Source organism: Oncorhynchus keta, chromosome 32 (genome assembly GCF_023373465.1).
Source record: "Oncorhynchus keta strain PuntledgeMale-10-30-2019 chromosome 32, Oket_V2, whole genome shotgun sequence".
In the NCBI taxonomy this organism is placed as follows: Eukaryota; Metazoa; Chordata; class Actinopteri; order Salmoniformes; family Salmonidae; genus Oncorhynchus; species Oncorhynchus keta.
Window position 1 is genome coordinate 7,701,496 of NC_068452.1, and position 26,563 is coordinate 7,728,058.

The 26,563-nt window shown below is 44.0% G+C and overlaps 1 protein-coding gene across 2 annotated transcripts in view; it reads right to left on the bottom strand.

Moving 5' to 3' along the window:
* LOC118364975 (testis-expressed protein 2-like) overlaps positions 1–26,563 on the bottom strand; it is a 65,376-nt gene that overhangs the window by 33,467 nt on the left and 5,346 nt on the right. For both annotated transcript variants that reach the window (XM_035746830.2, XM_035746832.2), the window contains exon 3: positions 142–1,693. In XM_035746830.2, the coding sequence (XP_035602723.1) occupies positions 142–1,668 (1,527 nt within the window). In that variant the 5' untranslated portion in view covers positions 1,669–1,693. The remainder of the gene's footprint in view (positions 1–141; positions 1,694–26,563) is intronic.

The following is a 26,563-nucleotide window of genomic DNA, read 5'->3' on the forward strand; positions in this document are numbered from 1 at the left end:
CCACTTCTCAACTAATCATTAGGCCCTTGTCTAGTGAATCAGGAGTGGTAGTTCTAGGGTACAACTAAATTGTGAAACATCTGGGGGTCCCTGAAGAGAGGTTAGAGAACCAATAGGTTAGAAGATCATGGAGTTGCTCACCTTGAAGATGCTTGGCTCTTTGATGCCCAGCTGGGCCATGTTCCTCAGCTTCCCCTGGTGTCTGGGATGTCTGGTGCGATTGCCAGAAGGCTTGGGTCCGGCCAACCACACCACAGCGATAGCTAGCATGAACCCTAGTCCCACTCCCAGCAGCATACCCCCAACGTAGGTGGGCAGGGGCAACACGAAGTACCCGTAGACCAGCGCTGTGATGATGATCAGGGTGTAGTGTGGAATGCTGGGTGGCAGATCTTCTCCCTCTGACTTGTCGTCACTACATAGTTCTGGACTGCCACTAGGCGGCAGTCTGACTTGGCTACATGTATCGTCGGTTGTGACTCCATAATCCCCCTCGATATCCTCAAAGTCCTCACTAGACAGGATACAGAAGTCCTCGTCCTCCAGCTTGGACAGGGCTGACATGGAGCAATTGTCCAGGCTGAGAGAGGTGGAAGACATTTTAGGACTTCTGGTGTCAGAGGTGGGATTTGGAGAGCTGGCTCCGTTTCCGGTTCCCTCGGACTCCCACTCATCCCCGGTTTCCTCCTCCTTGATGCTGTAGTTGTTGTTGCTCTCCGGTTGGCCGTTGTTGAGGGAGGCCAGGCAGGTGAGCTCCGAAGCACTGGACGAGAGCGCTTTGGACCGAAAGGCACTGCTGCCAATGCCTCCAGTCTTGTCCTCCATGATCTTATTGAACAGCTGGAGAGGCTCGTAGATGGCCTCGGAGAAACGGCGCTTAGTGTCCTCGATGCTCGCCTCCACGGACGCCTTAAAGAAGTTGCGGCTGTCTGGGGAGGTGAGCGTCGAGGAGGGGGCGGTCTTTGAGTCAGCCCCGGCAACGACAGCTACCGGGGCACGGGACTGCGTGAACTGCTTGAAGAGGTGCAGGTTGAGGCGGGAGTCCGAGAGGCGGTAGGGCGAGGAGGAGGAGGAAGGGGGGGATTCCTGGGAGTTGTCAGAGGAGAGTGACTTGACCAGGGTTTTCATCGGGTGGCAGTGGCGCACGGAAGTGGGGGCAGCGGGGGAGATGGAGACATTTTCAGAAGTCTCAATGATGTCAGAGGATAGAGACTTGACCAGGCTGAAGAAAGGTTTGTCGCTAGACTTGGAGGAAGTGGATTTGGAGGTGGAGGAAGTGGATTTGGAGGTGGTGGCAGGGGAAGGAGAGGAGCTTTTCAGTTCAGAGGGTAACGTGGAGGTGGAGCTTTGAGGACCAGTTGAGGACAACATAGGCACAACTGCAGAGTCCAACCCGGCTCCATCAAGGATCAGATCCTCGCTGGCCTCCAGGGCCGTCACAATGCCTGGGGGGTCCTTTATGGGTCCAGCAGTGGGAAGAGGAGAGGACACAACTGCCCCATAGAGCTCCTCCTCCTTCTCCTCCTCGCCCAGGGGCGAGAAGTGGATGGTGATGGACTTCCGGGACAGCGAGCCCTGGACGTGGAGCTTGGGCATGGCTGGCGGCCGTGAGGCTGAAGGAGGAGGAGCTTCGGCGGTGTCCGCATGGCTACTGTGGCAGCTGGCCATCGCAGCGCTCCTGCTGGGTCACAGCCTAGGGAGATAGACAGGGAGAGGGCAAAGGTTACACACGTCCCCATACTGTATCATCATCATCAAACAAACTCCCAACTACAAAACAGAGTATATGGCGTTAAATGGGTATTGATATTATCGACCACACACAGCCCTACGCAAATACAAACTCATGAACCTACACAAACAGGAGGGCAATGTCAGACATGTAGGCGATTTAGTCCACGATGTCCCCATAGTGTGTCATTATCGAACACCCTCAACTCAGCCAGAACAAAGAATGGGTTCAACAATGAGCATTAGACTGTTAAATCGAGGTTTGGAGGAGGAACCTACTTCAATAGCAGGACTAGAAGTCGTATCACTAAGCAATTAACAAAAAGTTCATCAAGTCGAGTTACAGTAGCCGATTCCTATGAGAAGGCCCCTACAATACCCTGATTGAAAGCAGGGCCAAAACAATGAGGGGGAAATGAATTAAGCCCTTACAAGACTTCCCCTGGCTGAGCTCTGTCCTTTGATAGGGGATCGAGTCCAACACAGCTCAAATCAAATGAAATTTTATTTGTCACATACACATGGTTAGCAGATGTTAATGCGAGTGTAGCGAAATGCTTGTGCTTCTAGTTCCGACAATGCAGTAATAACCAACGAGTAATCTAACAATTCCACAACTATTACCTTATACACACAAGTGTAAAGGGATAAAGAATATGTATATATAGATATATGAATGAGTGATGGTACAGAACGGCATAGGCAAGATGCAGTAGATGGTATCGAGTACAGTATATACATATGAGATGAGTAATGTAGGGTATGTAAACATTATATTAAGTGGCATTGTTTAAAGTGGCTAGTGATACATTTTTTTACATCAATTTACATTATTAAAGTGGCTGGAGTTCAGTCAGTATGTTGGCAGCAGCCACTCAATGTTAGTGGTGGCTGTTGAACAGTCTGATGGCCTTGAGATAGAAGCTGTTTTTCAGTCTCTCGGTCCCTGCTTTGTTGCACCTGTACTGACCTCGCCTTCTGGATGATGGCGGGGTGAACAGGCAGTGGCTCGGATGGTTGTTGTCCTTGATGATCTTTATGGCCTTCCTGTGACATCGGGTGGTGTAGGTGCCCTGGAGGGCAGGTAGTTTGCCCCCGGTGATGCGTTGTGCAGACCTCACTACCTTCTGGAGAGCCTTACGGTTGTGGGCGGAGCAGTTACCGTACCAGGCGGTGATACAGCCCAACAGGATGCTCTCGATTGTGCATCTGTAGAAGTTTGTGAGTGCTTTTGGTGACAAGACAAATTTCTTCAGCCTCCTGAGGTTGAAGAGGCGCTGCTGCGCCTTCTTCACAAAGTTGTCTGTGTGGGTGGACCAATTCAGGTTGTCCATGATGTGTACGCCGAGGAACTTAAAACTTACTACCCTCTCCACTACTGTCCCATCGATGTGGATAGGGGGGTGCTCCCTCTGCTGTTTCCTGAAGTCCACAATCATCTCCATTGTTTTGTTGATGTTGAGTGTGAGGTTATTTTTCCTGACACCACACTCCGAGGGCCCTCACCTCCTCCCTGTAGGCCGTCTCGTCGTTGTTGCAGTGTCGTCCGCAAACTTGATGATTGAGTTGGAGGCGTGCATGGCCACGCAGTTGTGGGTGAACAGGGAGTACAGGAGAGGGCTCAGAACGCACCCTTGTGGGGCCCCAGTGTTGAGGATCAGCGGGGTGGAGATGTTGTTACCTACCCTCACCACCTGGGGGGGCGGCCCGTCAGGAAGTCCAGTACCCAGTTGCACAAGGCGGGGTCGAGACCCAGGGTCTAGAGCTTGATGACGAGTTTGGAGGGTACTTTGGTGTTAAATGCTGAGCTGTAGTCAATGAACAGCATTCTAAACATAGGTATTCCTCTTGTTCAGATGGGTTAGGGCACTGTGCAGTGTGGTTGCGATTGCGTTGTCTGTGGATCTATTGGGGCCGTAAGCAAATTGGAGTGGGTCTAGGGTGTCAGGTAGGGTGGCGGTGATATGGTCCTTGACTAGTCTCTCAAAGCACTTCATGATGACGGAAGTGAGTGCTACGGGGCGGTAGTCGTTTAGCTCAGTTACCTTAGCTTTCTTGGGAACAGGAACAATGGTGGCCATCTTGAAGCATGTGGGAACAGCAGACTGGGATAAGGATTGATTGAATATGTCTGTAAACACACCAGCCAGCTGGTCTGCGCATGCTCTGAGGACGTGGCTGGGGATGCCGTCTGGGCCAGCAGCCCTGCGAGGGTTAACACGTTTAAATGTTTTACTCACGTCGGCTGCAGTGAAGGAGAGTCCGCAGGTTTTGGTAATGGGCCGTGCCAGTAGCACTGTATTGTCATCAAAGCGAGCAAAAAAGTTATTTAGTCTGTCTGGGAGCAAGACATCCTGGTCCGCGACGGGGCTGGTTTTCTTTTTGTAATACGTGATTGACTGTAGACCCTGCCACATACCTCTTGTGTCTGAGCCATTGTGACAAGCATTGCCACCACACTGAGGGACCAGCTGGCTTGCAAGGCTGGTGAAAGAGAACCTAAAATAACACCCTGGAGGCTGATACTATGTCCAAGTCTCTGAGTGGCTAATGCTGAAATCATGGCTACGATAGCAATGATCAAATGGGAGCAAAATCAAAGGCGATCCCTATAAAATGGTACTGAATCGATCGTAAGAGTCTACGATATCACCAGAATACAAGAAGCAAGGAAGGTTAGAAGGTAGCCTAATAAACGAAGACAGGGAATGGTACCGAGTCGTCAAAATCAATGCAGGCTTTCCTGGAAGTTACCAAGTTGGCATGAATGCATTGCTATATGGATGAATAGATGACTACATGGTTATCTGAATATGAATCACCGTTTTTCATTCCCAGACGGAGTGAGGGGGAGAGAAAGGGTTGAGTGGGTCGAGGCTGACAGAATGCCATGCTGTGTCTCTCTGTGCTTGTTCAGCGTCAGCCTTCCCAGCAGGCCGATAACCCCACCCACACCTAGTGATTATAACCCCACTGTGACACCACCAGGTGAGAGACACACACATCATATGAAAGCATTCAAATGTGTGGGTGACACACTATCCCTCCTTTTCTGGGTCTTTCTCTCACATGCTCACACACACCCCTCAGAGCAATACATAAAATGCCTGACTAATTATTTGAAGATAAATAAATCCTTTATAAAGGCCAAAGTGGAACTTCTTTGAAGCTTGTTGATGGAAATAGAAACAAAGTGGGATGGAGTGTACTCTCTGTGACTGCCACAGAACGGGAACAAACACATTCACAACAAGCTATAAGAGACCAAAATATCCACATAACGAGACTGCACCATCTAGGCCTAATTTCAAAGCTGTAATACTGGGAATGGATTGAACAGTGTGGGACAGAGTGACATTTGGGACTGGTTGGTTGGTTCATCATATGACCCTTGGTCTGGATGTCGATAGAGAGCAAACGGTGAGGTCATCATCCAGCCCACACATGGCAACGCACAACACAGGCTTGTCTTATGACTGCTTGTGTCATTGACCATAAACAAGAGACGTTGTTTTGGAAATAATTGCAAGAAAGTGATAAAGCAATGGATGGGGAAGCCATACCGGGTACTCAACTGTGTAGAATGGACCAAACCACAGGCTACCATTTTCCTATAGGTAGGATAGTCATACTGGAATGACAACCATACCCTTGGAAAACAAACATAACTGCTGTTTATGCTATCCTTTAACGAACATAGTCCGTCCTTATCTCAAGCGTCCTAGGCTTTATCGTTTAACTGCATACCTTTGTGGTTCAATGGTCATTTAACCTTTATTATAGCAATAGACCCTGGGCAATGGTCTCCTGGTGATGTTTCCACTAGGCTAAGACGCTACGACTGCGTGCATCACATGACCATGGTATCCCACTTACAGTCACAAGAGAAGTCAGAGAGAGTGCTCATCCAATTAATAAGCCTAGACTGGGATTTAGTCTATGGCACAAACTAAAGGGATGGAGATAGTTTTGGAAGCCAGGTTAACAAGGTACTGTTTAGACACTTGCGCTTGTTATTTGCTCTAGTTGTCAGGTCTTGTCTTTGGAAGTGACCAACGGAACAGCTCTAGAAGTTACATGTAAACACAGATCTAAGATCAGCCTACCCTCCTCTACTCATAGCCTTAACCGTTTAATTGTTTTAATCTTTTTTTTTAGGCAAGTCAGTTAAGAACAAATTCTTATTTACAATGACGGCCTAGGAACAGTGGGTTAACTGCATTGTTCAGGGGCAGAACAGATTTTTACCTTGGGGATTTTTACTAGATTTTTAACTTGGGGATTCAATCTAGCAACCTTTCGGTTACTGGTCCAAAGCTCTAGCCACTAGGCTACCTGCCACCTCTACCATTGCATGCATACCATGCACTAGGACTGCACAATTAAATTGCAATATTGACATGTCGCAAGAGGCTGCAATATATATATATTCTTTTACACCATTAATGTATCAAGGGTCCCCTGGGATGCTGACCAACACTATGGTTCCTAACCTGTCACAACAACTTTTACTCTACCCATTTTTTCATTAGTTGTCATGCCAAACACCAACCATAGAATCGGAATACTAATTTAATTTCTATGATTCCAACAGTTCACCAAAGTGTTTCTATCTAAATCGCAACTAAAATCACAAATCTCAATATTAGGTTAACAAAAACATGGCAATTTGATTATTTTCCCATATTGTGCCACCCTAAGTTATCGTGCATTATCCGCACGAGTTAACAATACACATACAAGCAGACACACGCAAACATGCACATACCTGTATGCTAAACACACAAGGTGTGGTCAAAGTGCTGCTCTTAGGTCAGTATAATTTCTACCCTGCTGTTCCCCCGCTCACAGCTACAGACAGAGAACCACTGATCCGAGATCAGTTTCCTTCCCTCAATATAAATAATGCATGATTTCAGCAGACTGCCAGATTGTTATGGATTGGTCTTGGCTGCTAAAAGCTGCTCTCTGTGCCTCTGCAGGAGAAGTTGGTTTAATGAAGGAAAAGAATGGAGGAATGTCAAATCAAATCACATTTTATTTGTCACATACACGCGTTTAGAAGATGTGTGCTTCTAGTACCAACAGTGCAGTAATATCTAACAATTTCACCACGAATACCTAAACACACACGAATCTAAGTAAGGAATGGAATTAAGAATATGTAAATATATGGACGAGCAATCGAGCGGCATAGACTAAGGTACAGTAGAATAGAATATAGTATATACAGTGGGGCAAAAAGGTATTTAGTCAGCCACCAATTGTGCAAGTTCTCCCACTTAAAAAGATGAGGCCTGTCATTTTCATCATAGGTACACTTCAACTATGACAGACAAAATGAGAAACTGTTACGCGAGTGCACCAAGGAGCCAGGTTAAGTTGCTGGATAAGCATTCAACTTCTTATTAAAAAAAACAATACATCTACATATAATCACTAGTTAATCTAGTAATATCATCAACCATGTGTAGTTAACTAGCTTGTCCTGCGTTGCATATAATAAAGGGGTGCATGTTAATTTATCATCCAATCACAGCCTACTTCGCCAAACGGGTGATGTTTTAACAAAAGCGCATTCGTTGCACCAATGTACCGAACCATAAACGTCAATGCCTTTCTTAAAATTAATACATACAAGTATATTTTTTAAACCTGCATATTTAGTTAAAATAAATTCATGTTAGCAGGCAATATTAACTAGGGAAATTGTGTCACTTCTCTTGCGTTCATTGCATGCAGAGTCATACTATATGCAACAGTTAGGGCTGCCTGGCCCGTTGCAAACTAATTTGCCAGAATTTTACATAATATTGAAGGTTGTGCAATGTAACAGCAATATTTAGACTTAGGGTTGCCAACTGTTCGATAAAATACGGAACGGTTTCGTATTTCACTGAAAGAATAAACGTTTTGTTTTCGAAATGATAGTTTCCGGATTTGACCATATTAATGACCAAAGGCTCGTATTTGTGTGTTTATTATATCATAACTAAGTCTATGTTTTGATATTTGATAGAGCAGTCTGACTTAGCGTTGGTAGAGCAGTCTGACTTAGCGTTGGTAGGCAGCAGCAGGCTCGTAAGCATTCATTCAAACTTTACTGTTTGCCAGAAGCTCTTCGCATTGCTTGAAACAGAACGCTGTTCATGACTTCAAGCCTATCGACTCCTGAGATCAGGTTGGCAATACTAAAATGCCTATTAGAACATCCAATAGTCAAAGGTATATGGAATACAAATGGTATAGAGAGAAATAGTTGACGCGTCATAATTCCTATAATAACTTCTTAACTGGGAATATTGAACCAACAGCTTTCATATGTTCTGAGCAAGGAACTGAAACGTTAGCTTTTTTTTACATGGCACATATTGCACTTTTACTGTGTTTTCTAAAGAGAAATCGGGAAAGGTGATTGTCAAATGAGTGGAAATGGCTTAGGTGTTCAGAGTCACACTCTCACCAGATAACACACACACTAGGAAGGACAGACCCTAATATAGAGTTATCATACTGCTACAGTGAGCGAGGAGCGTGTATAGTTGAGTAATGATATCATCAATGTGATTTGGCATCATAGGAAAGCATGACCATAGTGGGGTGATGCCGAGTCATGCAAGTTGAGTTCTCAGACTCGAAGGGCACTTCCTTGAAATTCTATCCAAATCTCCTGAGGAGGATGGTATTCATTGTTGTAACAAGTTGGGGCCCATATAGGTCTTATTCAACGTAATGCAAACAAGTGACAAAACTGTACAACCTACTATAATTCTCTGAGGCGATAAGCTCAGCTAATTGCTAACAGGGGCGCACACATTACTGAGAAGGGACCACATGCACGGACACGCGCACAAACAAGGAAAACATAAATAGGCCTAGGTAAAAGCAATTCCTTTCAAGATAACGGTAAAAGGTGAGAGCCCTAAACATTTTCTAACGTTGCCACTGTTAAGAAAAACAACAATAGGGAGTGAAAACAAGAGGATTTAGTCCGACAGAACAGGCTGCCTGGTACACTGACCTCTCCTGCTGCAGCCGATTTCCTCCTTGATAAGCTTTCCAGGAACCGTGACCTCTGACCCGTCTCCCTCTCTCTGACCGACACAAAACGACCCCTTTTTCTTCAACCCGTCAGAATCATACAAGTTAATGTGATGCCAATAGTATCAATATTATTCATCCTTTCACCAGCATAGGTGAGAACCTGAACAATTGCAACTGTTGTATGCTTTCTTACCATAATGCACCAACAGGAATGGCTGTGTCGAGGGAGTAAGAACAATGGATAATCCTATATTCCTTAATGGAGGATTGTGCAACCAGCAGTTTAAGTAGCAAGCTAATTAAAAAGAAATCTGATATCTAGTCGTCATGCCGACTAACAATTTCCTACATCTCCCACTAGCAACAAACCTTTCCTGGAAGGAATTAAACTTGTTGTTATGGTGATGCATTGTTTTTTTCTACCACGACAACACGTGGAGTTAGAGGGAAAAATATATTTTCTGTGCTTTAACTCGGCCATTAGGAAAACCCATCACGCTCACCGATATCTCATTTGCTAGCCCTAATCCAATCAGCATGTTAGCATCTGCTTAGCTTTCACATCGATTTAGCGGCTAGCTCGCCCAGCAGCAAAATAAATGGGCCCAAGGAGTTTGAGGTCTTCACTGTTCCTGCTAGCTGGACTGCTGATTGCAGTCAGAAAAAGGGCTAGACAATAAGACTCAATGTGTGGGAGCTGGTGCTAGAAATTAAGCAAAAAAAAAATAAAAAGGATGTGATTTCAGGTCAGTAAGGATATCAAATATCAGACATTCTTTCAACAGCCCTGCTCTCACATTTAACACTCGAAACTGAACCACATCAAACCAGTCTGAGCTGGTATCTGGTGGAAAAGGTTCCCTCGGGTTGATGACATAGGCGGACTGCCCAGGGAATACCACCAATATATCATATTTTGATGTTCTTTCCTGTGGTTCAACCACTAGGGACAGCATTATAGGCTCACACTGCATGTAAATAATAGTATTATACTGGGTTAAAAAAACAGCCCAGGGCTGTTGATAATGCTCTATGGGTGAAGATAGTCTCATTCTTTCTGAGCGTTGATAGCATGTTGCCTAGGGTCTGACAGCCATAAACCTCAGAAATAATTTGTTTCCATGGTAGCTTGTTTAACCCTCAGGAGAGGGGTATTTTTTGCAAGTCATCTTGTGTCTGCCATGTGACAGAAATAACAGGCTGCTAGGAGGAGGGGTGGCACCATAGCCTCACATCACTAGCCCCCTCTGAGGCCTTCTCAAATGTCAAAACGCTGTTTTTCCAAATGGCAATCCAGAATAAACATGATAATTCTGGCGGCTAGAGTTCAGGGGACATTAGGAAAGTGGTGAGAGAATAAGTCCATGTGAAGGAGAGGGGGAAGTGTGAGTCAAGATGAAGTCAGAACGTGCAGCGCCGTCATTGTTTTGCGGAGGCTTGACAGGTGCTTGGCGGATGTCCTCATAATCATGTGTAGAAATGTATTAAGATGAGCTGGAAAATTGAAATCTATATGCAACTCAAGAGGAAGACACGATTGGCCAAAGTGTTCTTTGAGTCAAACCTACCTTCCATTACCGATCCCAATGGGACCGATGGATACTGTAGCTCACCAACCAAGCTTGCTTGAGACACACATAAAACGATAAAGCCTAGAGATCTTTACTTTCATTCTGTCAGAGAGATGACACCCCCAACCTTCCAGGGCGTGTTGGAGAGATTGTGTAATCCCAGCCCATGTACCCTAGACAGGGATTAGCAATAATCTCCCCACACTACTTCCCCACTGTTTACTTATTCAACCCCTCCACCGCTTTGCTAATACCGCAACTACCTGCGGAGTCGCTTACTGAAACCCCCAAAGCAATGTCAACCCACACAACCCAAAGCCTCTGGTTACTTGTGAACGGTGAAAGCATCTTCCCCTTCCCATGTGTCGTGAACAGTTCCGGTTGCTGCCGCCTTTGAAAAGGCAATTTACCAGGGTATTTAAGATAACACTACCTTAAAAAAAAAAGGTGCTGAAAACGAGGAAATGGGAAGTAAAAACATGTTTGTAGCTCTCTCCCCCTGTGAATCCCTCGCAGTGATGCTTTTGTGCTTTTACATGATGTAATACACTGCAAATTCACAATAAACTGCGAGACGGGCCCCTATAGCCTGGGGGGGGGGGGAGATAGAATGTAGAATAAAAACTTGTGGCGTAATAATCTTTCCAATGCTATTGAATTGGTGGGTGCGAGTCTGCCGGGTATGAAAATGCCTTTGTGCTAATGCCATTGACACAGAGCACAGGCAGGGGATAAGAAAGAGGGGATTACGGGAGAGAGGGGCGGCGGCTGAATAGGTGTAAACAGCACAGTATGCTGGAGCTTAGCTAACACTGACTGTGCTGATAGCAACGTGTGTGTGTGTGTGTGTGTGTGTGTGTGTGTGTGTGTGTGTGTGTGTGAAGTATAAAAAGGTGAGAACCTGGGAGGATGGGATTGGAGGTAGGGAAACGGAGAAAGAGAGCATAGTGAATGAAGGGTGTTGAAGAGAGAGAGAGAGAGAGAGAGAGAGAGAGAGAGAGAAGAGAAGAGGGGGGAATAGACAGGTGAGGTGAAGGAAGAGAGAGAGAGAGAGGCCAGTGAGTGTGCTTACACCTGACCCCTGTTTGGAGTCTGAACAATCTTAGTGTAGCAAGCCTCCCTCACCCAACAGACTTGGAGCTGCTGTGGTCAAAACCGGCGGGGCAAGGAGAAATTACGGGCAGTCAAATGAGATCACGGCTATCAATTGTCTGGTCTTTTGCTCTAGTAAGTGAAGCATAGAAACCTTCTATGCCCTGGGTCGGAAGTTGGCAGTTGGCACAGATCTAGGATCAGCTTACGCTCCCCTTCATCCTACTCCCGTTAGTTACTATTAGACGACGACTTTAGTGCTAACGACATCCATTGACTTCACGTGAAGTGTTTGTGAGAGTACAACCTGTGTGCCAGGGTTACTATACACGGCCCCGCTTGAAAAGTGAAGGACACTCCCAAATCCATTTCTATGGATTGCACTCCTCTAAACGTGAAAGCCTCATTGACTCATGCTTGAGCACAACCAGCTATTAAACTAGGACTGATGACAGCGTCGGCCAGTAAATCCAGGGGACAGGACACAAGCCGCTCTACCACCCACATGCTACGGACATTGTTGTCTGTCACTTTTAGAAAACTCGAGAACACCTGACAGTTCCCCACACACAAGCACTGAAACATTTGTCCTTGGCTGCCTGCTGTAGGCCTGGCTGGTGTGTGTGTGTGTGTCTCTACAGAGAACACTAGATGAGAGGATCAGAGAGCTGGAGGCCTGACTGTTTGCATATGTTGTGTTAACCAGTAAGTGTGAACTAGTGTGCATGAATAAACATGTGAGTGATAATGTGTTGACACACAAGCCAGTTTAAAAACAGTGTGTGCGTGCGTTTTCTGATGCACAGGCCAGTGCTAACAGGCTGGGTAAAAATACCCCAGTCAATGAGACAGGGTCACCACAGGGCAGCCTGTCAATACAGTCAGAACTCAGTCATACACAAAATTCAACTTCAAGAGTATGTGCACAGGCTTAAAACAGTATTTTTGGAATGGGTATGTAGTGGTATCGCGGTCTTGCAGGAGGTTTCTTCAACCCTCACTAACTGCCAATTCAAAGAGACACTTGTAAACAAGGAGCCGACTGTGTTCCTGAGGCAACTTCCAGGGAAAAGCTTTGTCACTGCTGCTGGGGAGCAATGCTCTGGGCCAGGGCTTGATTGGAGAGTGTGCTCAGTTACCCAGAAGTCTATGTAAAAAATAAAAGTTCTGTCTTGTTCTCTTTAAACAGGAAAGGTCCGGGTGAGGGCCTGATACTTCTCCCCCAGGCCCGATACTGTACCGAACGTGCACACTATATAGGACCTACCCACGGGTCTATACAAAAGCCCAAAGGCATTAACAAACATACTGCAGGCCTAACAGTAGCCTATCCATGTTTGAGCTGCTACTTACAGTATTACACAGATAAAAAAGGTCCAATAGAGTTCCAATACATCCCAAACAACATTTCTGATTGTGGTTCAGTTGTTCTTTTCAGTGAGAAAGGGGCTGGCTGGCATGGCTCCAGTATGTGACACCATGCCCAGTGCCCACTAAGACTTAGGGCACTTAGCCTAGTGCTAAGTGGATGCCAGATGTGAGAGAATATGAGAAGCAAAGAGAGAAAGTGCTCATGACAAGCCCATCAGCGAGCGAGAGACCGAGAGAGGCTGAGAGAGCGCGAGAGAGAGAGGCAGAGCGAGAAGAGCAGGGCGAGAGCTGGTGGGTGATCCTCTATGTCCGTTCTCTTCTCGCTCGCCAGCGGCCTCTGGTACGGTTCATTGGTCCTTCATGACGACCCTGACCATATGCTAACATAAAACAAGCGGTCACGCGAGGTTAACAACCCCAAAAACATGCTCTTGGCTTGTCTCTCTACTTGCATCTTCCAAAACATCCGTATCGCTGGCATTCCAAGTCCACAGTGTATCTAGTGGTGTTGGATATGTACGAACACAACAGAGCCGAAGTCTGAGTCTCAAGGTAAAGATAGAGGTTGCAGGTGAATTCATCAGACCATTTCTAGGGCCCTTTAAAAATCTGCGTTGTGGAAAACGCGGGCGGATTCACAGAATCCAGACAATAAAAATGGAATTCAACAACACATTTATTTGATTGAATTTAGTAGGCAAGCGTTACATGGCGATAGCAGACACCAACCCGCAAACAAGATGTTTTGGCGGTGTCTGAGGTGGAACTTCAAAGAAGCGGTCAAATCGTTGAGTACCCCACGTCGGTGATCACCCAATCGTGTCAGAAGTTCAGAATGAGAAAATGTAGACTATATAGAAAATTACGATCAAATTGAAAAATCTTTTCACTAAATAATTCCGATTTCTATCAGCCTAATCGAGGTGTAGATTATATCTCACATTCCAGTGTTCTAACGTGTAAACAAGGCCGCATGGGATTTCACATAATGCGACCCATTGCAGCCTATGGCAAATGTCCTCTAAAGACAGGAGCAGCTTGTGGATTTGACAGCTCTAATGCAGTTCCCCCTAGACACCGCCAACACAACCGCTATGCCGATGTCGCCTAAAGCGAATCGGATGGAACCCTAAATGTATTGAACTTATTCAAAAATTAATTGAATTTAAATCACAAAACACGAACAAAATGGATCAGTGATTCATATTTTCCTGCAGCGTTCTGAAACGGTACAGGAATGCCTGTCAGTGTGCGTTGTGTGTGTCTAGTCTACACTTTGTGTAGCCGTTAGCAATAAAGCTAATGATTAAAAAAAAAATATATATATATATATATATATATATATATATATATATATTATTTGTACTGGTTTGTCTTTCAGTTATTTTCTTTGGTGCAAATTTTTATTTTCACAAAAAAAACTAAAACCATCTGCTGGTAGATGGAAAGGATTCCCCAAAAACCTCCTCAGTTAAATAATTTTAACTACAAAGTAGCCTATGGCCTACCTGGAAGAATTATATCACTTTCATAGATTTTTCTGATGTGGTTTAAGTATTGTTTTGGACTAAAAACATAAAATTAGTGAAACTGAAACCTAAATTATTTATTTAAAAAAAAATGGAATCAGGACAAAAATTAAGAAATATATTATATAGGGCACTACATTTCTATAGCAGGCCAAGGGTAAAGGTTTCAAGATGTAATATTATTATTATTATAATAAAGCCTGTCAGACGGCCTAAATGCCTTTTATGCTCACTTTGAGACAAGCAACACTGAAGCATGCATGAGAGCACCAGCTGTTCCGGACGACAGTGTGATCACGCTCTCCGTAGCCAATGTGAGCAAGACCTTTACACAAGTCAACATTCATAAGGCTGCGGGGCCTGACGGTTTACCAGGCCGTGTATTCAAAGCATGAGCGGACCAACTGGAAAGTGTCTTCACTGACATTTTCAACCTCTCCCTGACCGAGTCTAATACCTACATGTTTCAAGCAGACTAGTATAGTCCCTGTGCCCAAGAATGTGAAAGTAACCTGCCTAAATGACTACCGTCCCGTAAGCACTCACGTCGGTAGCCATGAAGTGCTTTGAAAGGCATCAACATCCCAGAAACCCTTCACCCACAAATGATGCAATCACAATCACACTCCACAATGCCCTTTCCCCCCTTGACAAAAGGAACACCTATATGAAAATGCTGTTCATTGACTACAGCTCAGCGTTCAACATCATTGTGCCCTCAAAGCTCATCACTAAGCTAAGGACTCTGGGACTAAAGGCCTCCCTCTGCAACCTGGACTTACTGACAGCCCACCCTCATGTGATAAGGATAGGCAACAACATCGGTCACACTGATCCTCAGGGGTGCATGCTCAGTCCCAAGCACGACTCAAACACCATCATTAAGTTTGCTGACGACAACGGTGGTAGGCCTGATCACCAACAATAAGACAACCTATAGGGAGGGAGGAGGTCAGAGACCTGGCCGTGTGGTGCCAGGACAACAACACCTCCCTCAACGTGATCAAGACAAAAAGACGCGGATTGTGAACTTCAGGAAAAGGAGGGCCGAACACGGCCCTTTCACATCAACAGGGCTGTAGTGGAGTGGGTCAAGAGCTTCAAGTTCCTTAGTGTCCAGATCACCAACAAACTATCATGGTCCAAACACCAAGAAAGAAGAAGAGGGCACAACAATGCCTTTTCCCCCCTCAGGAAACTGAGAAGATTTGGCATGGGTTGCCAGATCCTCAAAAAGTTCTACAGCTGCACCAACAAGAGTATCCTGACTGGTTGCATTACCACCTGGTATAGCAATTGCTCAGCATCTGACCGCAAGCGCTAGAGGGTAGCGAGTACAACCCAGTACATCACTGAGGCCAAGCTTCCTGCCATCCAGGACCTATATACTAAGTGGTGTCAGAGGAAGGCCCAAAAAATGATCAAAGATTCCAGTCACCCAAGTCATAGACTGTTCTCTCTGCTACCGCACAGCAAGCGGTACCGGAACACCTGGTCTAGGTCCAAAACGTCCTTAACAGCTTCTACCCCCAAGCCGTAAGACTGCTGAACAATGAATCAAATGGCTACCCGGATTACTTACATTGACCCCCCCTTTGTTTTTACACTGCTGCTACTCGCTGTTTATTATCGTCTATGCAGTCACTTTACCCCTACCTACCTGTACAAATTACCTCGAATAACCTGTACTCCCGCACATTGACTCGGTACCCCCTGTATATAGCCTTGTTATAGTATTACTTTTTATATTTCATTTTTTACTTTAGATTATTTAGTAAATATTTTCTTAACTCTGTTTCTTGAACTGCATTGTTGGCTAATGGCTCGTAAGTATTCATTTCTACTGCACCTGTTGTTTTTGATGCATGTTACAAATCAAATTTCATTTGATTCCCCTTTTCAAAAGAACAATACAATTTTGCAGAAACGGGCACTCGCCCACACACACAGTGTGTATTTTCTCCCTCTGAAAGCAGACCAGTGTTGATGGCAGATTCAATCGTTCAGACCAAAGGGCAAATTAAACTTCACACCTCAGACAATAACTTCTAGAGTTACCAGTCAGCACAATGTATTAATGGAAGAGGGTTTAGTAAAAATGTTCTTCATCCCATTTCCTTAAAACTGCATTGTTAGTTAAGGGCTTGTAAGCATTTCACAGTATAGTACACCTGCTGTATTCGGCGCATGTGACAAATAAAAATGTATTTGATTAAATGAAAAGAGAATAATGACAAAATCAGGGTTCCCATTCTAAGTGACTTTCCATGGCCCCAGCGGAGGGGAAAGGATTTAACATGCACACTTTAGGCTGAATCAATGTGAGCTATATCGGTTCATTGACCCCTCATGACGTCCATTATGAATAATGCACTCCTCACTTAACCGCCACTCAACTTCCTAAACAGGCCCTCATTATCTTTGAATGAGCTACACGGCCTTGACAGCGACATATTTGCTACGCTGCCCGACACAGCGATCTGGTTCCACTGCTCTGATTACATGACCGACGCAGCTAGACAATCTTGGCTGTTGCCACAGTCAGCCATTACGGCTACAGGTAGGTTGCAATGTTAGTTTTTTTTTCTCCCCCTATGGCTGAGCCAACACCCAGAGCCTTTTGGGTCTGCTACGGACTACCAAGTTGAACCAAGGGTTCAAGTGTTCACGCTGTCACTCACAGCTGAGCTCGTTTGAACTTAAGCTATAATTACAGACATAACAATTGCAGTTCTCGTTTGAGGGGGCATGATCTACATAGGCTAATTATTGTGATTTGGGAGCTTAGTTACGACTTAGAAACTTGGAGTAGTTTTAATTGCTGTACCAGGGTGGGAACTATGCACTGGAAAGTGATACTGTAAAACAGTTTACGGGTACAACGTTTTTCTGACACTATTGACGAAGGCAATAAATTAAAAAGGTGGGCATGTTTCAAATACAACAACTTAAGAACCAAGTGGAACAATATGAACTTCATCAGACATCTGTATAAAACAGACTGGATTTAGGGCGTTTGGCCCGGTAAAACAATGTATTTTGCAACTCTTGGACGAATCACTCCCCGGGTGTTTATAAATGCACATTTTGAAGCGTCTGTTATTCAGATGCTAACTGAAACTGATTCCAAAACAACTTCATTCTGATGAGGTGGAAAACTCAGATCGGTGTCTAATTGGCTGTGGATACAGATGCCAGACGTTACACCAGGAGTTACATAAGAAAGCCTACTCAAAAGTGAATCATATTCAACTAGTCTACTTCAAGCAAACCTAGGAGTTTTCTAGCGTGTGTAAAGAATCCTGGCTTTGTTAAGGAGAGTTCAATGCGTAGGCAGCAGCCTGCCTGTCTATGCTTCGCCGGCATCCATCTCAAATCAAAACAAAAAATGTATGGGTCGTGTAAACAGTTTAGCAGATGTTATAGCGGGTGCAGCAAAATGCTTGTTACTAGCTCCAAGCAGTGCAGTAAAATGTCCAAGTACACACAAAAAAAAAACATTTGCATTACTGTAACAGTAATTGAAAACGCAATCTAGACGTACATAAACACACACACACGATGAATTTAGACAAGATATGCATGAGGAATTATGCTCTAACAGTCTTGAAGGAGTTCCCATATATGCTGAGCGCTTGTTGGCTGCTTTTCCTTCATTCTGCAGTCCAACTCATCCCAAACCATCACAATTGGGTAGTTTCAGTTGATTGTGGAGGCCAGGTCATCGGATGCTGCACTCACTCTCCTTCCTTTGTCACATAGCCCTTACACAGCCTGGAGGTGTGTTTTGGATCATTGTCCTGTTGAAAAATAGTATAGTGCCGCTAAGCCCAAACCAGATGGGATGGCGTATCGCTGCAGAATGCTGTGGTAGCCATGCTGGTTAAGTGTGCCTCGAATTCTAAATAAATCACTGACAGTGTCACCAACAAAGCACCACCACACCATCACACCTCCTCCTCCATGTTTCACGGTGGGAACCACACATGCGGAGATCATCCGCTCACCTACAATCCATCTCACAAAGACACGGCAGTTGGAACCAAAAATCTCGAATTTGGACTCATCAGACCAAAGGAAAGATTTCCACCGGTCTAATATCCATTCCTTGTGTTTCTTGGCCCAAGCAAGTTATTGGTGTCTTTTAGTAGTGGTTCCTTTGCAGCAATTCAACCATGAAGGCCTGATTCACACAGTCTCCTCTGAACAGTTGATGTTGAGATATGTCAATTACTTGAATTCTGAAGCATTTTTTTGGGCTGCAATCTGAGGTGCAGTTAACTGTAATGAACTTATCCTCCGCAGCAGAGGTAACTCTGGGTCTTCCTTTCCTGTGGCGGTCCTCATGAGAGCCAGTTTCATCACAGCACTTGATGGTTTTTGCGACTGCACTTGAAGAAACGTTCAAAGTTCTTGACATTTTTTCAGATTGACTGACCTTCATGTCTTAAAGTAACGGACTGTCGTTTCTCTGTGCTATTTGAGCTGTTCTTGCCATAATATGGACTTGGTCTTTCACCAAATAGGGCTATCTTCTGTATACCACCCCTACCCTAATACAACACACCTGATTGGCTCAAACAAAATAAGGAAAGGAATTCCACTTTAAACAAGGCACACCTGTTAATTGAAATGCATTCCAGGTGACTACCTCATGAAGCCGATTGAGAGAAGGCTTAGAGTGTGCAAAGCTGTCATCAGTGTTTAACACTTTTGTGTTATTTCATAGATTGTGTCTTCACTATTATTCAACAATGTAAAGTATAACCCTGGAATGAGTTTCCAAACTTTTGACTGGTACTGTATGTGAATGGTGTATATAGACAGTATCAGGGCTCTAAAGTGCAACCATTTGCACTCACATCTGCACCTAAATACCTGGAATTTCAATTTAGGTGATAATTGTTGAAATGATTAATACACTGTACCCCAGCCACTACCATGGAGAATACACTGAGCGCAGATTTGTGACCGTCATGCTTGTACCATGACTACAAAGAAAACGGCTTGTTAGCGCAAATATTATTTTTTTATTGTTCTCCTAAATTTCTTTGTGTACCACTACATTTTTCGACATAGGGGCACACGTGATCCTTGTAAAATAATCATTTTTAAAAGCGTAGGTCCTTCAAGTATGGACATTATGTGAATAGAAAATATGTGTACAACAGTAGTTATAAAGGATGAGTCTTGACTAGAATAGACTGAATACATATGAAGTGGGTAAAACAGGATGTAAACATTATTAAAGTGACCAGTGTTCAATGTACATCGGGCAGCTGTCTCTACGGTGCAGGGTAAAGTACTGGGTAGTAGCCGGCTAGTGACAGAGTCTAAGGTTCAGAGAAGGGTACTGGGCGGAAGACGGCTAGTGTTGACGGTTTCATTCTGATGGCCTGGGAGAGAGAAGCTGTTTATCAGCTTCTCGGTCCCAGCTTTAATGTACCTGTACTGTCTCACCCTTCTAGATGGTAGCTGAGTGAACAGGCCATGGCTCGGGAGGCTGAGGTCCTTGATGATCTTCTTGGCCTTTCTGTCCAGCCGTCTACTGCTGCAGTGTTCACCAATACTGGCTCTAATGCTTCCAACTTGGTCTCCCCCTTGGCTAACGGACACACTCAGTCATCCAGACACACAAGGACACCCACGCACAGTGGTACACAGTTGCACACAACTGAAAGTGTGCAAACACGGACACACACCTAAGAAAGTGAACTGGCTTCTGCAGATGTTTTTTTCTCCTTGGCAGACAACGCGTGCCGGATATCTGCCTGGCTGCCTTATCTGTCTCAAGTAATTGGGTTTTCCTGCCACTTCGACATAGCCGTTGTGGAACTAACTTCCATGGCAACCGTATGCTACAGCACACAACAGTGCTGAAGAAGAACTGATACCTAGCTAGACAGACTGTAGAAAATGAGGAACAATCAATAGTTTGTGATACAGCATTATTAGCAGTGCAGTATGTAGAAGAAACCAAAAGGGGTGAGACATTGCTAAGCCGACTTAACGATGAACTCCGGTATTTTGATCGATGGCGAAATTGACTAATGTGGTCAAAAGGGCTGAGCTGCCAAGAAATATCCATCCAACGAATCACTTACGTCGCGGCCTCATGTACTGGAGGATCTGGAAAGGCTGGAATGCCACAGGTCCGGTACCAAAATGACAGTCTGTCTGTGCTTCAGCTTTCTGATATGAGACATCTCTATTTCGGTCTGCTTTCGGCTCGAATCAGATCGGTTTTTAAAAGCAATAGACATTGGCTTGGAAAGAATACATTTCTACTCTATATTTATTTCCCTCTCACCCTCCTTGTATCATCCCTGTTTCTCCTGGTAAACAAGTAATTGTATCCTGGAGATAGGGATGATGGACGTGCCCGTTACTAGGTACAGAGACTATGCCTGGCCCATCTCGGTTATCGTTCATAGCTGACAGGCTGACATGTTTCTATAAATGGGCATTACTTCTGAGGAATATCAGAGGCTATTGACCCTGTCTGCACAAACAACTGTCTTCAGACACCTGGGGAAAAGACAAGAGCGCTCTCAGGAGTACGAGGAATCACTGAGCAACGAAGACAAAATGAATAGCTGCCATATTGAAACAATTTGGCCAAATGCAATCTCCATTCGTGCCGGAGGAGGCATGGGCCTGTTAACAGAATGGACAATGTGATCAGAAGTCTTAGCCGGGTGTCTTCAGTTGCTGTCCAGTAGTCCAATCGAAATATTAAAAAATGTGTATGTTTCCATATATAGACATGTTTCAACCAAAGCAACTATATCCACTGAGCTCGTCTGATGCTTTAAGCGCATGGTTAGATTTTAAAAAATTAAGACACACAGATGACTAAAGGTAGTCTGACCGCAGTTGATTTGATTGTGCCATGTCAGGCTCAGACTTGCTGTAAAAAATATAAAATGACAGCAAGTGACTGACTAGCACCCATTGTCACTCTCTGCTCCCTGCTGCAGTGTCCACCACAGAACAGTGTTTATCGCGCTGTCGTGTTGCTGAAGCTGCAACATAGTTACAGCCATTTCTGACTGTTACGGAAATCCCTCATTTGTTTAGGAAAAACATTCCCTATTCACTCAACCCTGGCCCTCTTAATTGGTTATAACAAACGGGCGGGCTCTTATATGAGTGTGTGCCTTTCCAAATTGTGTCCAATAAATTGTATTTACCACAGGTGGACTCCAATCAAGTTATATAAACATCAATAATGGTCAATGGAAACAGGATGCACCTGAGCTCAATTTCACATCTCATAGAAAAGGGTCTGAATACTTACGTAAAATGTGATCAGTTCTTATATCTAAAAAAAACGTTTTTTGCTTTGTCATTATGGGGTATTATGTAGATTGATGAGGGGGAAAAACAAATTGAACCCATTTTAGAATAAGACTGTAATGTATCAAAATTTGAAAAAGTCAAAGGGTCTGAATACTTTCCAGGCCTAAGTTACCGCTCAATGGTGGTTATACAATGCTGCTATACTAATGACATTAGCCTACTTATTATAATGATGATCATAATAGTAATAATACCAATACGAAGGAGATCAAGAAAAAAAGAGTGCTATTATTATTATAATAAATATTATTTTTCTGACCATTTGGAACAGTATACACACTAAATAAACTATAACACCAGAGTGGCTGTTTTAACAAAAAACAAGTTTCCCAGGGACTTGCTTCCATTTAGCCACAAGAGCATTAGTGAGATCATGTACTGATGTTGGGCGAATAGGCATGGCTCGCAGTCAGCATTTCAATTAATCCTAAAGGTGTTCAATGGAGTCGAGGTCAGGGCTCAGTGCAGGCCAGTCGAGTTCTTCCACACCGATCTTGACAAACTATTTCTGTATAGACCTTGCTTTGTCATGCTGAAACAGAAAAGGGCCTTCCGCAAACTGTTGCCACAAAGTTGGAAGCACAGAATCATGTAGAATGACATTGTATATTGTAGCATTAAGATTCCCCTTCACTGGAACTAAGGGGCCAGCCCGAACCATGAAAAACAGCCCCATACCATTATTCCTTTTCCGCCAAACTTTACAGTTGCCACTACGCATTGGGAAGGTAGCGTTCTCAAATCATTCGGCAAACCCAGATTCACAGTCAGACTGGTGAAGCGTGATTCATCACTCCAGTGAACACGTTTTCACTGCTCCAGAGTCCAATGACGGTTAGCTTTACACCACTTGAGCCGCCGCTTGGCATTGCGCATAGCGAGCTTAGGCTTGTTCTTAGGCTGTTCGGCAATGAAAACCAATTTCATGAAGCTTCCGACGAACAGTTCTTGTGCTGACGTTGCTTTCAGAGGCAGTTTGGAATTCAGTAGTGAGTGTTGTAACCGAGTACAGACGATTTTTACGCACTATACAAGCTTGTGTGGCCTACCACTTCGCAGTTGAGCCGTTGTAGCTCCTAGACGTTTCCACTTCACAATAATAGCACTTACAGTTGACCGGGGCCACTCTAGCAGGGCTGACGAATTTGACGAACTGGCTTGTTTGAAAAGATTGCATGGCTGTGTGCTAGATTTTATACACCTGTCAGCAAAGGTTTTGGTTGAAATAGCCGAATCCACTCATTTGAAGGGGTGTCCACATACCTTTGTATATATAGTGTATATGGATGATTAATAAAGCCAGGCACATTTAACAATTAGGTTGTTGATAATATACCTAATTAAGTTGGGGTTTCATCTCTCCTCACTTTTCTTAGACAATCAAGGGAAGGGCTGTTTTCTTGTCTCCTAACTCTGCTGCTGCCTCCGCCGCATTGTTATAAACACCAATATGCTGGCTAACTTTCCTATGATGCACATAGCAACATGGTCTAGGAAAAGGCGTCAATTCAACAGGGCACTGATGTTTCAGAACAGCGTCCGCAATCCAACACGGGAGAAAGCGCATTTGTTATAAAATAATATAATTTTTATTAGCGTTGCACCATTGTTCTTATGTAATAGAATCATATACAATTTCAGTAATGCATGTCTTAAGAGTGATGGACTTGGATTAGTCCACTCAGAAAGGTGTCCTGTACACCTTTTTTTTTTTTACTATTGCTCGACTAAAGAAATCTGTCGACCAACAGCCTATTGACCAGTCGAATAAATGGGGTCAGCCCTATTGTCCAGACAGAGTCGTCTTAGCAGATGTCCACTGACACCCCAGGGAGACATTCTAGACCCACCACATCCACTGTCCGGTACGTCCGTCCATCCATCAGTACACACTGATCTTTGTATAGGGGCTCCTCCAGAGGCTATTGGTGCCCCGTGTGAGGCATATGGGAAAAGTGGGCCTAATTGAGCAACCAGACGCTGCCTGAGTTTGACAGAGAATTATCAACATTTCTGTAAATGTGCTAGACCGTGTCTGTCATTTTTAGGGCCGTGTCTGTCAATTTTCTCCCAAATAAAACATTTCTGAATTCTGTGTTTTACGATGTATGCAAATTTTATCATCAGGAAGTGTGTCTAATAATGTGATTGAATAAAAAGTCAACAAATTAATAAGATAACAATACATTTGTAATGATGCAACATTGCACTATTTTTTATCAAGGCAAGTGCTTCAATACAGAGTTCTACTAAGCGTTTCATAACAAATGAAAAAAAGTAATGCAAAAATCTAGATAACAATGCAGCAACCTTCTCGGTTTCCAGCTGGCTGAGGATGTTTGTGACTGCCTGGGAAGATGCCTTTTCTGCAACAAAAAAACTCTGTACAGATGAACATGGTACTTTCACTGTCTCAAAACAGCTATTCCATCTGGAGCTCACTGCTTCAGGAGGAGCCTTGGCCTGCACAAACTCCTTCATAATGAGGAAGCTCGCCTATCTTCTCTTTCCGGCAGGCTTCTTGAAGACAGATCTCATCCAAGTCACAAGTGATGCAACTTCAGGGACATATTTGTAGTGCTGCCAGGTCTCACCCACCAGATTGACGACATGGCAGAGGCAGGTTACATGGACACAGTTGGGCATCACTCTTTTCAGAACGTCCTTGTATGCCTTCAGGCAGTAGGAGGCATCATCTGTGACCACTTCTCAGGCATCATTCAGGTTCTGATGGTTGCTGTGGAGCGAGAGGCTAATACAACTTGGGAAAACGTTGAGTAGTTGCATCTTTCCATGAAAATGACATCTGCCAGAAAGCACTGGTTTTCAACACCTGCAATGAAAGAGAAGGAAAAACTTGAATTATGTTTTAACCGAAAATAATATTGTGACAAAGTAAGTGTTATTTACATTTAAAGTGTAAACACAATATAAATACAGCAAAAGTTAGCTAGATGGAGAGGCAGACAGCTGCTGACACTATGCATCGCTATATTTCACCACGATAGCTCGTCATTTGGAATATCACAATTTGCATGCGTACAATTCACATTGCAGAACGTAAAATGTAGGCTATTGCAACGGTATATTAATAGGATGTTAAGTTAACTCACCAATGACGATGTTTAGAACGCTGCAATCCCTTGCATTGGTTGTCTTGTCAACAACCAGCGCAATTTTCTTCCCACTTATCTTCTGTAGAACGGCAATGTTGGTCAATCACAGGGCAGGGTGCGTTTGACGGAGGCTGCTCTCATTTTCGGGGAACGCTCCTCCCCGTTTGCAATGATTCACTAGAAACGGTCGTAGCTTTCTTCGATTTTCTAAAGGGGATGTCAGACTCCACAAAGTCCTGAATAAATTCTCGTCTTGAAATCTGTTAATGAGACTGCACTAGTAATGGTCATTTGAAGAGGCATGCTCTGGCTAACACAGTGCTTTTCCTTGTTCTTCACATGGGCTTCAGACTAACTAGTCATCACACATATTTTTACAGGTCCAATCAATAGTATGTTGATGTCAAATTTGTATGTTTTTTTTGATGACTTGACCCTCAGACGGCCTCTTCGACATGTTTCTCAAAGTGACGTAAGGGTCTCACGCACGACCGACCCCCCTCTCAAAACACCACAATACGAAAACGGAATTATTTCTCAAGGCCTACTCTCGTCTGTAATTTTACAATTATGAAATCATTTAGGCTACTACAATAATTAGGCCTAATGCTGATTTTTGTTTTTAAATCGATTTCAGCCAAATTATGGAAAATTCTGCAATATTCCACATTTTACAGTTGATTCCATTTTATTACCAAATTCCGCCCGTGTTATCCGCATTGCCGAAATCATAAGGCCCTACATTTTCATCTGGGTAAGCCCACCGTCTCCCGGGAAGAATGTCAGTCTTGCCAAGAGGAGAATAATGGTGATAGAAACGGCCAACAACTAGCATAAAAAATATTTCTGCCTACATTTCTCATACAGGGCTCTGCATAGAGCACATTCCACAGAGCACATTCCAGATTCACAAATCACAACGATGAGTCATCCATGTTTCACAATAAGTATTTTTCCTCATAAGAGACAAAATTATTGATTTACATAATGTTTTGGGTTGCACTGCAGATGAAGGTTCAGTTAACCTAAGCACCTAATGCATCAACTGTTGTCTGTCTGATAAGAGAGTGCATTTTGAGGATACTAAGGCAATGGGAAACAAGGCCAAAAGAAAAGCCTGTTTATTGAACTATTGTGCCCTCCTGCCTTAATCCCAGTCAAACCTGTTCAGATCAAAACCAACAACAATGCCATTCCAAGGAGTTAAACATCACCAGCTTTGATCTGTACTCGCATAGACATGTTTGGGTTGATAGAAAGAGCCTGTTGGACTTGATCAACTGTGGAAGGGCAATGTGGTGAGTTTCCACAATTGCTCAGCTTTCTGACACCTGTTACGGCCTCTGAATGGCTAACCTGTGACATGGACCATGATGCAACAACACACAACCCTACAGTTGAGTCAACAACTCAGTGCTCTGCTCTATAAAGAGTAGGTTGCAAAGGGTCGGAAACATTCCGGTAAATTTCCAGAATTTTATATGGAAATTTTCCATGGGAAGTTAAGGGAATTTGGGGAATTTTGCTTAAATTCATTAAAAAAAATTTTGCTTATAACAGTAAACATTTTTTTGGTGGGATACACATAAGGCAATTCTGGTTCTTGCGGCATATTTTGGTTAAACTATCCCTAATTCAATGGAATTGCAACCCTCTGCATGCACAGTGCATTCTTGTATCACAGCTGATTCTCAAGATCTTGCACACTAATGAGATGCTATTGAGCCCACATTACTACACTGTCTGA